Source organism: Erythrolamprus reginae, chromosome 1, assembly GCF_031021105.1.
Source record: "Erythrolamprus reginae isolate rEryReg1 chromosome 1, rEryReg1.hap1, whole genome shotgun sequence".
Classification (NCBI taxonomy): Eukaryota; Metazoa; Chordata; class Lepidosauria; order Squamata; family Dipsadidae; genus Erythrolamprus; species Erythrolamprus reginae.
Window position 1 is genome coordinate 223505413 of NC_091950.1, and position 12254 is coordinate 223517666.

The window sequence follows — 12254 nt, forward strand, 5'->3', positions numbered from 1 at the left end:
TGTTGTGGTGAGCTGCCCCGAGTCTTCAGAGAGGGGCGGCATACAAATTTAATAAATTGAATTGAATTGAATTGAAATGTGTGTTCTGAGAAGGAACACCACTCAGACCCATAGTCAGCTCCATAGGCTCACCCCTACAGAATCTTGCCAAATTTCTTGCCAAACAACTTCAGCCCTATGCAGAATCCATCATGTCTCATGTACAAAACTCATTCCACTTCATAGAAATCATAAAGGAACAAAACCTACAACCCAGTGACCTTCTCGTAAGCTTCGATGTCATATCTCTCTTCACCCAAGTGCCTATTAAAGAAGCCCTGACAGCCATCCAAAACAAATACAACCCCCTAAAGCACATCTTAGATCTGACCAACCACTGCCTGATGTACACATACTTCATCCACAATGGCCAAAGATACAAACAGATAGAAGGAGCCCCCATGGAATCACCCGTCATCGCAAATTTATACATGGAATACTTTGAAACCAACGCCTTGGATAAATTTGAACACAAACCCAAACTCTGGCTTAGATATGTAGATGATACCTTCATAATTTGGCCACATGGGAAAGAGAAACTGGACAGCTTCTTCACACATCTCAACAGCCTACACCCCAAAATACAATTCACCATGGAAATAGAAACCAACAACCAACTTCCCTTCCTGGATGTCCTAATCTACAAAAAACCCAATGGCTCCCTAGGACACACGGTCTACTAGAAGACACACACCAACCGCTAGCCAAGACCCTCATTTCCAGAACCAGACGCCTAGCCGACAAAGACCACCTGGAAACTGAATTACACAGTCTCACAAATGTATTAATTTCCAATGGATTCCAAAGAGAGGCAATCACCAACTTAATCCAAAAAGAGACACCCCCCAAGAACGAAGACACAGAACAGGACAATGGCATCGCCCTCCTCCCTTACATCAAAGGCACCACAGACAAAATCAGCAAAATTCTCCGCAAACACAACATCAAGACAGCCTTTGGTACAGATAAAAAAATAGCCAACATGCTAAGAAACCCCAAAGACAATATCCAGCTAGAAAACCAGGGAGTTTATCAAATAAGTAATATCTCATCCTACGAACTTAATTGGTTCCAGGACGAGGTTCGTGAGGTGAAAAGTTCGTAAGATGAAACAATGTATCCCATAGGAATCAACGGAAAAGCGAATAATGCGTGCAAGCATTATGCGTGGAGGAGGGGAGAGAAGTTTTCGGTGACGGCAAAGGAGAATCCCGGTGCTTCAGCTTCAGACAAGGCTCCCTTGACAAGATGCCCCCTTCCTTCTCCTCCTCTGGAACCTGTGGGGACAGCCACATGCTCCCCTATTTCTTCCCGGACAAAGAAGTGGTGCCCAATTGAAGTAACGATCCAGAGTCCTAATCCAGCTGCTGCTTCTCTTCCCTCTAATCCTGAGCAGCTCCATCCAGGAGAAACCGCTCTGAGTCCTCTTCGCCCCTCCTGCCCATCAGAAAGAGAAAGAGAGGAAGGGAAAGAGAGAGGGGTGTGTGTGTGTATGTGTGTGTGTGACAGAGAGAGGCTAACTGCCTCTCCTTTGCAATGACACCAGAAGCTGCCTGTTGGCTGTGCTGGGCTCACCCCTTGGACGTGCCCGGCGGCTTTGCCTGAGGACGAGAGAGCACCTGAGGGACTGGCGAACATGGGTTTCTTTCTTTATTTCTCCACCCTTCAACCTTCTCCTCAGAAGCTTCCTCCCATATGTGCCTCATGTTTCCCTGGAGGGGTTTGTGTGTGAATGGGGGGAGGGGCTTCCCTGTCTTTCCAGGAGCTGCTCCCCCCCTCCAACTGAGCGTGCTTTCGTGGTGTGCTGGGCCAGCAATGGGCTGGCCCTCACGAAACCTGGGTGGGGGCTTTCTATCTATCTATCTATCTATCTATCTATCTATCTATCTATCTACCTACCTACCTACCTACCTACCTACCTACCTACCTACCCTCCACCCACCCATTTATCCATCCACCCATCCATCTATCCATTATCTATATCTATCTATCTATCTATCTATCTATCTATCTATCTATCTATCCATCCATTATCTATCTATCTATCTGTCCATCCATCCATCTATCCATTATCTATCTATCTATCTATCTATCTATCTATCTATCTATCTATCCATTATCTATCTATCCATCCATCCATCCATCCATCCATCCATCCATCCATCCATCCATCCATTATCTATCAATGTATCTTTCTATCAATCAATCTATCTATCTATCTATCCATCCATCCATCTATCTTTCCATCTATCCATCACCTACCTATCTATCCACCCACCCTCCCACCCTCCCACCCACCCACCCATCCAGAGGCTTGCCTTAGAACGGAATAGAAAGAGTTTGATCCTCTGCAGCCGGGCGAGTCTAAGCGGCTTCTACACGGTCCTCCTCACCCCTCTTGCCCATCAGAAAGACAAAGATAAGGAGAAAGAGAGGAAGGAAAAGAGAGAGGTGTGTTTGTGTGTTTGCGTGAGAGAGAGAGAGAGAGAGAGAGAGAGACTGCCTCTCCTTTGCAATGATAACAGAAGTTGCCTAGCTGCTTCGTCCCTATCCCAGGTGAAAGTCCCGCCCCCCCAATTTTCGTTATGTATCCAGGACTGGCAACTGTTTCAGTTTTCTTCTTAGGCAAGCCTCTAGATGGATGGATGGATGGATGGATGGATGGATGGATGAATGGATAAATGGATGGATATATAGAGATAGATAGATAGATAGATAGATAGATAGATAGATAGATAGATAGATAGATAGATAATGGATAGATGAATGGATGGATAGATGGATGGATAGATAGATTAATGGATGGATAGATAAATAAATGGATGGGTGGGTGGGTGGGTGGGTGGATGGATAGATAGAAAGCCCCCACCTGGGTTTCGTGAGGGCCAGCCCATTGTCAACCCAACACATGAAAACACGCTCAGTCGGATGAGAGGCAATAGCTCCGATAAAGATAGAGAAGCCCCCCCCCATTCACACACAAACCCCTCCAGGGAAACATGAGGCACATATGGGAAGAAGCCTCTGAGGAGAAGGTTGAAGGGTGGAGAAATAAAGAAAGAAACCCGTGTTCGCCAGTCCCTCAGCTGCTCTCTCGTCCTCAGGCAAAGCTGCCGGGCACATCCAGGGGGCGAGCCCAGCACAGGCAACAGGCAGCTTCTGGTGTCATTGCAAAAGAGAGGAAGTTAGCCTCTCGTTCTCTCTCTCTCACACACACACACTCCCCCCTCTCTTTCTCTTCCTCTCTTTCTCCTCTTTCTCTTTCTCTTTCTGATGGGCAAGAGGGGGGAGTAGGACTCAGAGCGGTTTCTCATGGACAGGGCTGCCGAGGATCAAAGGGAGGGAGGAGAAGCAGCTGCTACTTCAACTGGCCGCTGCTTCTTTGGCCGTGGAGACAAAGGGGAGCGCATGTCTGTCCTCGGAGGAGGAGGGGGGATCTCACCCAGCCATTGGAAAGCAAAGGAAAAACCCCAGGCGCTTCGGCCGGCAACAGTCCGGAAAAAGTGCTCTCACAGCCACTTCACGGTAGCTGCAGCGGCAGTGGCAGCTGCAGCATCTCCTCCAAGCAGTGCGGTTCCTAAGCGGGCTCCAGGTTCAGGCGCAGCTCTCCCCCCCCCAATCCCACCAGGAGTTGTAATCAAATGGGAAATCCCGGCAGTGACAGTCATAAGGCAGGGAAATCCCTTGTCAGAGAGCGCAGGCGCAGTAAGAGAGCCCACAGACCCGGGCTCAGGTTCGTAAGATGGAAAGGGTTTTTAAGACAGGGCAAAGAAATCTGAAACCCAGGGTTTGTATCTCAAAAAGTTCGTATGACGAGGGGTTCGTAAGATGAGGTTTCACTCTACCATGTAAAATCTACCCAGCCACATATATCGGACAAACTAACAGGAGAATAAATGCATGTGTTGCAGAACATAAGAATGCATTAAGAAAAAAAGAAAAAACCTCCTCCCTTTTCCAACACTTCAAAACTACAGGACATGAAATAATCGTGGAACAAGCGGGATGATACCTCCCGCCTACCAGATATCTGGAAACCAGCCGTCATTAACAAACGTATCCCAGCCATAGAAACTGAAACCAGACTCAGAACACACATTGCAAAACAACCAAGTAGCCTGCAAGCTCCAACAATTCAGGATATCACCCCTAATTCACAATCATTAACTAATCAGCATACCTCAGTTAAATCAACCACCCCAGGTGTTACCCCACTGACTCACCAGGAAGTTTCTACACAGCAGGCAATTGCTGAGCCATCAAACCATACCCAGCCACCAGTATTTATAGAAGGAAGGCAGCTCAGGTCTCGCTATGTTCGCCCTAGAACAAGGACAGAAGCACCAGCCTGAAGATGACGAGTGGGACCCAGTGTTCCCTCTAATTTTTTTGGGGGGTGGGTGGAAAAGTATAGTGTCTGAGCAGCAGTCCCTTCGGGACTGGGCGGCACAGAAATAATAAATAAATAAATAAATAAATAAATGCTGTGTCTATAACAGTGAGCTCATAATAGGGCAACTCTATCAATATCAAAACGCCACTTAAATAGTTGAGCTAGTTTCAAACTAGATTTTGATTTTCTTTCTCTCTTCCTTACTCCCATTCTTTTTCTTTCTCTTTTCCTTCCTCTCTTTTTTCTATCTGTTTCTCTCTCTTCCTCTCTCTCTCCTTCCCTCTCACTCTTTCCCTCTCGGCTTCTGGGCAGGTTTGGAAAACTCTGAGTTGATGATGATTTTTAAATGAGCGATTGCTCACTGCTCAGCTTAGAGGGAACTATGGTGGGACCTCGTCGAAACGTCACCAGAAATTTCTAAATCCTACACGGGAAGAAACCCGAATATACCAAGACCGTCATATATATATACATACATATATATACATATATATACACACACATAAATATATATATGTCAGCTTTTATAACCTTTGTATATAAAATTGTAAAAGAACTTTAAACAAAAGTAAATATATTCAGATATTTATGAATTCTATGAATCTGTAGTGATGGATTGTAGTTCATTTAAGTGTAGCATCTGCTATAAGTATCAGCACTCCAACTAACATCTAAGTTTTAATCAGAGTCCAGGGCAAATACTTCCTCAAAGTTCCAATTTATACTTAGAGCCATCTTGACATGTCTTTGGGGAAACCTGGATCTGATTTTTCCAGGATTTCTACTTCCAGGTTACAGTTCATTCTCCTGACCCACACTCACAAGTTTGTCACATGGACTACTAATCTTCTGCCACCAGATCTGTATATGCCCATCTTCTTCCAGCCCAGTGCTGACAAAATATGACCTTGAAACTCTAAAAGGAATTTATTTTGACTACCTCTAACTCCTCATGCAACCGCCCCTCCCCTCTTCCCACAGCAAGAAACATAGCATAATGTGGCAGACCAAAGCCTCCAAGCATTCTGACTTCAGCCTGACAATAAGCTTGAGTTTCTTTTGCAGTTTTGGATATAAGGTTTACAAAATATATCAAAGCATCAATATATACTGCTACACAGATTGTGAAAAAACTTAACAAGCAACTGTTCATCAGTGTGGCAAACATTTTAGCCAGCAGAGGGCAGCAATAACATCATAGCCAATGTAAATATTTCTTCCATTTTTTCAAAGTATGATTCTTTTAGGTATACCTTGGAACTGTTTTTAAAATAATTTCTTAAAGTTAGAGCAAATCATAACACTTTAGCTCAAGATTGCTTTTTGACTAGTGATTGGCAGTTTATTACAAATATGAATTAAAAATAAATTAAGAAAATTAAGAAATAATAAAAAACAGTTGTATAATAGGGAACTCACATATACTTACAAACATATGAATCATCTAGCTCAAATTCCATGTTTAAATTCATTGTGATTCAATGATTAATTTTAAAATCTAATCATAGCACAGTGTTACAGCATTAATAATTCCAGCCTTTTCAGTAATTATAATTAGTTCTCTTCAAACATGTGACAATTTAAATTTACTTTGAATTCTTATTTACTTTTAAAACTGATCTGGTCTTGTTTCTATTGTGCCTAGTGAAAAATTCTGTGTTAATCAAAAATTATTTACATTTCTTCAACAAGGATATATATTACTATCTATAAAATAATCTGATTTGCATTTATTATTATATAATTACCATGCAATAAATTTACGACTAATTGATGTTGTGTGTTCTAAAACCATAAACAAATAAATAAGCAAATGAATGAAAAATTACCCATTAATGTGCTATGCTGCCTGCTTGTTTCTACCATATATAAAAAAGGATTTACCTCTTTTTCAGTTTTAGGTACCTTTCTGTAGAATGTTTTTTCTGTATCTCCAATCCATACAACTGAAGGCTGTAACTCTCTGGCAACCTAGGAGATTAAAAAAGGTGTGGTGTTTTTTTTTAAAAAAAATAAAGAAGTGGTTTTCCAACCTAATCTTCTGTTGGTCTGTCAGCCAAGAGGGAGCTGCCAATTTCAGTTCTAAACAGACCAAGCAAGGCGATTCCCCTCCCCCAGCCCTTCGGAGCCCTCCAAAAAACCCCAACCACGAATCCCAACGCCGAGCTGATCCCCCCGGGAACGCCGAGGCCACGAGGATTCCCCCGAACCTCCTGAGCCCTCAGCTACCTACCAAGAGCCCCGAAGCCCAGCTGACTGCCCGGGAGCACCAGACGCCAGGGGATTCCCTCCAAGCCTCCGGAGCCCTGAGCGACCCCCCCACACACAGCCCCGACGTCCAGCTGACTCTACCGGGAGCGCCAGAAGCTAGGACGACTCCCCCGAGCCTCCGGAGCCCTCAGCGACCTCTCCCGAAGCCCCAACGCCCAGCTGACTCTGCCGGGAGCGCCAGAAGCAAGGAGAACTCGCCCGAGCCTCCAGAGCCATTAGCGACCTCCCCCAAAGCCCCCGATGCCCACCTGACTCTGCCCGGAGCACCAGACACCAGGAGGACTCCCCGAGCCTCCGGAACCTTCAGCGAGCTCCCCCACAAATCCCCGACGAGCGCCAGAAGCCAGGAGGACTCCCCCGAGCCTCCGGGGCCCTCAGCAACCTCCCACGAAGCCCCAATGCCCAACTGACTCTGCCGGGAGCACCAGAAGCAAGGAGGACTCCCTCGAGCCTCCGGAGCCATCAGCAACCTCCCCCGAAGCCTCCAACGCCCAGCTGACTCTGCCGGGAGCGCCAGACATCAGGAAGACTCCCCGAGCCTCCGAGTCCGCGCCAAAAGCCAGGAGGACTCCCCTGAGCCTCCGGAGCCCCCAGCCACCTCCCACAAAGCCCCGAAGCCCAGCTGACTCTGCCAGGAGCGCCAGACGCCAGGAGGACTCCCTCAAGCCCCCAGAGCCCTCAATGACCTCCTCAGACCCCTGCTGCCCTACTGATTCTGTCCCAGAGAGCCAGAGAATAGAAGGATTACCAACCAACCCAAGATAACCTCCCTGGAGCTCCCAATGCCAACCGATCCCCCCCATGATCCCCCCCTTTGGACTGTGCCATTAAAGCGAACCAGACCATGTGGCCCCAAGGGAAAACAAAGGAAGGTAGAACCCAAAAGACCTCCAACTGGACTCTTGCAAACTCCAAGTGGACACTTTCATTACTGCAACTACATCTGAACACCCAACACCAAAGAGACTTTCTCAACACTACAATACCTAGGGGATAGTAGAACACTTCAACACCAAAGAGACTTCTGACAACTGCAATTCCCTATGGCCATTTGATTACTCCAACACCAAGAGACTTTGAAATCTCCAACACTAAGCGGACATTGAACACTCCAACACTCTTTTTACTGACACACATATAAACACAACAAAACACACACATACACAACTTGAACCAGACCAACCGCACATATGGAAGAACAAGCAACAGAAGTCATTGTGATCTGCAATTCATGCTCAATGTACACTCTTCTACCCAATGACCTCCAAAACTTCCCAAGTGTAAACTGATCTATCTACTGGGGGGGGGGGATAGAAAACCTAGAACAGGAACTGAATACCATTAAACTTAACAACAGCAACAACAAACCTCAAAGCACACAAAAAGAACAACAACATCCAGTAGACAGAAATGGCCATGCCACCTCCACACTAAACACTCCCCCAGAAGACAAAAACAGCTGGACACATGTCACCCACAGAAAAAAGTATAAAACAAACACAAAACCTACGACAAAAGCAACTCACCCATAACCAATTCCACTAACTACAAGCAACCACAACCATTACCAAGGACTCCCAATAGAAGAAAACAAACAGGCAGCTGATGAAAAAGCACCAACTAGAACCCCCAACAAAACATCACCAATTACCACCATGACAAAAAAGAACACCCCAAACACCACCAACCAAAGGAAAAAAAGGAGAGTGCTCGTAATTGGGGACTCAATTCTCAGGGGAACTGAACCTGCCATTTGCAGACCAGACAATCAATCCAGGGAGGTGTGCTGCCTCCCTGGAGCCAAAACTTCTGACATACCAGAAAAAATAACCAAGATAATAAAACCCACAGACTACTACCCCCTAATAATATTCCATGTGGGAACAAACGACACAGCAAAAGACCTAAAAACAACAATGAGGGACTACGACCAACTGGGCAAGAAAGTCAAAGACATGGGTGCACAGGTAGTTTTTTCATCCATACTACCTACAAGAGGACGGAACCCAACAAGACAACGAAAAATTCTGCAGTTGAACCACTGGCTAAAAGGTTGGTGCCGCCAAAGAAACTTTGGACTTCTTGATCATGGACTACACTTTCTCCAGGATGGGCTTCTAGCTAGGGACGGGTTACACTTTACTAAGACCGGGAAGAATGTCCTTGGAAACCGTCTAGCCCAACTCGTCAGAAGGGCTTTAAACTAACACCGTGTGGGGTGGGCATTCATATTCCAGAACCTAACGCCAATCAGGGCCCCTCAGCAAGCAGAGTCAACAGCAAACTAAAAAGGGAAGGGAAGGGAAATACACACAAACACCAACCAGAAGTCACCCATGCCCCCCCCCCAAAAAAACAGGCACAAAGAACTCAAATGCCTCTATACCAATGCACAAAGCCTAGGGAACAAACAGGGTGAGCTAGAATTCTAATCCACGAAGGCAAATACGACATAGTTGGAATCACCGAAACTTGGTGGGACGATACACACAACTGGAATATACAGATTAAAGGATACAAACTATTAAAAAAAAACATATCACACAAAAAAGGAGGTGGAATGGCACTGTACATAAAAGACCACTACAACGTCACTGAGACACAAACTACAAAAGAAGAAAACCTTCTAGAAAGCTTATGGGTCAACATCAAAGAAGAAGAAAAATGCAACATAACAATTGGTGTATACTATAGATCACCAAACCAAACAGAAACAATGGACAGCCTTTTCAACAACCAACTGACACACATATGCAAGAAAAACAACACAGTAAATAATGGGAGACTTTAACTACCTGGACATAAATTGGAAAAATAATTCCGCACCAAGCGAAAAATCAAACAAATTTCTGACATGCCTTGCAGACAACTTCATAGTCCAAAAAGTAGAGAAAGGAACTAGAGGGGCAGCCACACTGGATCTAATTCTCACAAACAGAGAAGAAGTGATTGTTGGGGTTGAAACAGATGGACTGCTGGGTGAAAGTGACCACAACATTCTCAAATTCAATATAATATCAATACAATCAACCAGACCCAACAACACCAAAATCCCAGATTTTTAAAAAGCAGACTTTAATAAACTTAGAGAAAACATGAGAGTGATACCTTGGACAACAGTCCTAAAAGGCAAAACCACGCAGGAAGCTTGGGAAATCTTAAAAACCACAATCACAAAAGCCCAAAACAATGCTATCCCGATGAAAAAGGAACACCCAAAATCCAAAAAGAAACCAGCTTAGCTACATAAGGACCTAACAAACAAACTGAAGGGAAAAAAAGACAGATACAAAAAATGGAAAGAAGGGCACATAACCAAGGCAGATTACCAACATACAGCCAGAATCTGCAAAAAAAAAATCAGGACAGCAAAAACCCAGTATGAACTAAGCCTAGCAACAAAGGTCCAAGACAATAAAAAACTCTTCTTCCAACACATAAACACCCCCCCAAAAAATCAAGGAAGCAGTCGGTCCACTAGAAAGAGGAGACGGCACAGAAGTAACGGACAATAAAGAGAAAGCAGAACTGCTCAACACCTTTTTTGCATCAGTTTTCACGCACAAAGAAACAACAAAACAACCAGCTTGTATCACAGCTGCAGAAATCAAAATTGGAACGAAACACTACTTTAATAGAAATACAGTAAGGGACCACCTATTGGAACTGAATGAGTACAAATCACCAGGACCAGATGGACTGCACCCCAGAGTCCTAAAGGAGCTTGCCGATGTCATCACTGAACCTCTGTACCACATCTTTCAAAAATCCTGGACCACAGGGGACCTACCAGATGATTGGAAACGAGCCGACGTGGTCCCTATTTACAAAAAAGCCAAAAAACCAGACCCAGAAAACTACAGACCTATCAGCCTAACATCTATTCCCGGGAAAATATTAGAAAAAATAATCAAGAAACAGATTTGCCCCCACCTTGAATCAAACAACGTAATAACTACCAGCCAACACGGATTCATCAGAAACAAATCATGCCAAGCCAACCTCATTTCATTCTTCGACACTGTGACCAAATCAATTGACCAGAGAAACGCAGTGGACATAATATACTTAGACTTTAGCAAAGCATTCGACAAGTGGACCACAACCTTCTACTCTCCAAAGTAAAGAAGAGTGGGATCGACAGTAACACAACAAGATGGATTGAAAACTGGCTGACCAATCGGACCCAGCGAGTAGCCCTCAATGGAACTAAGTCCACATAGAAAGAGGTAGGCCGCGGGGTACCACAGGGATCAGTCCTAGGCCCAGTACTCTTTAACATATTTATCAATGACCTAGACGAGGGAATAGAGGGGGAATTAATTAAATTCGCAGATGTCACCAAGCTGGCAGGAGTGGCCAACACCCCAGAGGATAGGCACAGGATACAGAAAGATCTAGACAGACTTGTACAGTGGGCCAAAACGAACAAAATGAAGTTCAATGTAGAGAAAAGTAAAATCCTGCACCTAGACAAAAAAAACCCCAAAACATGCATACAAATTAGGCGAAACCACACTCACCATAAGTGACTGTGAAAGGGATCTTGGAGTCTTGGTGGATAACCAGCTAAACATGGGCCAGCAATGTGCAGCAGCGGCTAAAAAAGCCAACACAATCCTAAGTGCATGAACAGGGGGATACACTCCAAGACCAGAGAGGTAATAATACCACTCTATAAGGCCCTGGTCAAACCACACCTGGAGTATTGCATCCAGTTCTGGTCACCACACTTCAAAAGAGATATAGAGACTCTGGAAAGGGTGCAGAAAAGAGCAACTAAAATGATAAGGGGACTAAAGACCAGGCCATACGAGGAAATGTTGCTGGAACTGGGCATGGATAGTCTAGTAAAAAGAAGGGCTAGGGGGGACATGATAGCTGTATACAGGTACTTAAGGGATTGCCACGGAGAGGAGGGGGGCACACTATTTTCCAGGACACCAGAGAGTCGGACAAGAAACAATGGTTGGAAGATGACCAAGGAAAGATTCAACCTGGAGATAAGGAAGAATTTCCTGACGGTGAGAGCGATCAACCAGTGGAACGGCCTGCCAGGGGAGGTTGTGAACTCCCCAACATTGGACATTTTCAAGAGGAGATTGGACTGCCATTTGGCTGGAGTAATGTAGGATTTCTTGCTCAAGCAGGGGGTTGAACTTGATGACCTGTAAGGTCCCTTTCAACTCTAATAGAACAACATCTTTCAGCTGTGGCGAGGGGGGCGTTTGCCCAGGTTCGCCTGGTGCACCAGTTGCGGCCCTATCTGGACCGGGACTCATTGCTCACAGTCACTCATGCCCTCATCACCTCGAGGTTCGACTACTGTAATGCTCTCTACATGGGGCTACCTTTGAAAAGTGTTCGGAAACTTCAGATCGTGCAAAATGCAGCTGCGAGAGCAGTCATGGGCCTACCTAGGTATGCCCATGTTTCACCATCACTCCGCAGTCTGCATTGGCTGCCGATCAATTTCCGGTCACAATTCAAAGTGTTTGTTATGACCTTTAAAGCCCTTCATGGCATTGGACCAGAATACCTCCGAGACCGC

At 45.1% G+C, this 12254-nt stretch overlaps 1 protein-coding gene across 5 annotated transcripts in view; it reads right to left on the reverse strand.

The window, feature by feature from the left end:
* The window catches only part of IQCA1 (IQ motif containing with AAA domain 1), a 464058-nt gene that overhangs the window by 46014 nt on the left and 405790 nt on the right, over nt 1-12254 (reverse strand). For all 5 annotated transcript variants that reach the window (XR_011557328.1, XM_070732268.1, XM_070732270.1 and 2 more), the window contains one exon: nt 6317-6403. Coding sequence is in view for 4 of the 5 variants with exons in the window: in XM_070732268.1 (XP_070588369.1) it covers nt 6317-6403 (87 nt within the window). In the remaining variant the exon portion in view is untranslated. The remainder of the gene's footprint in view (nt 1-6316; nt 6404-12254) is intronic.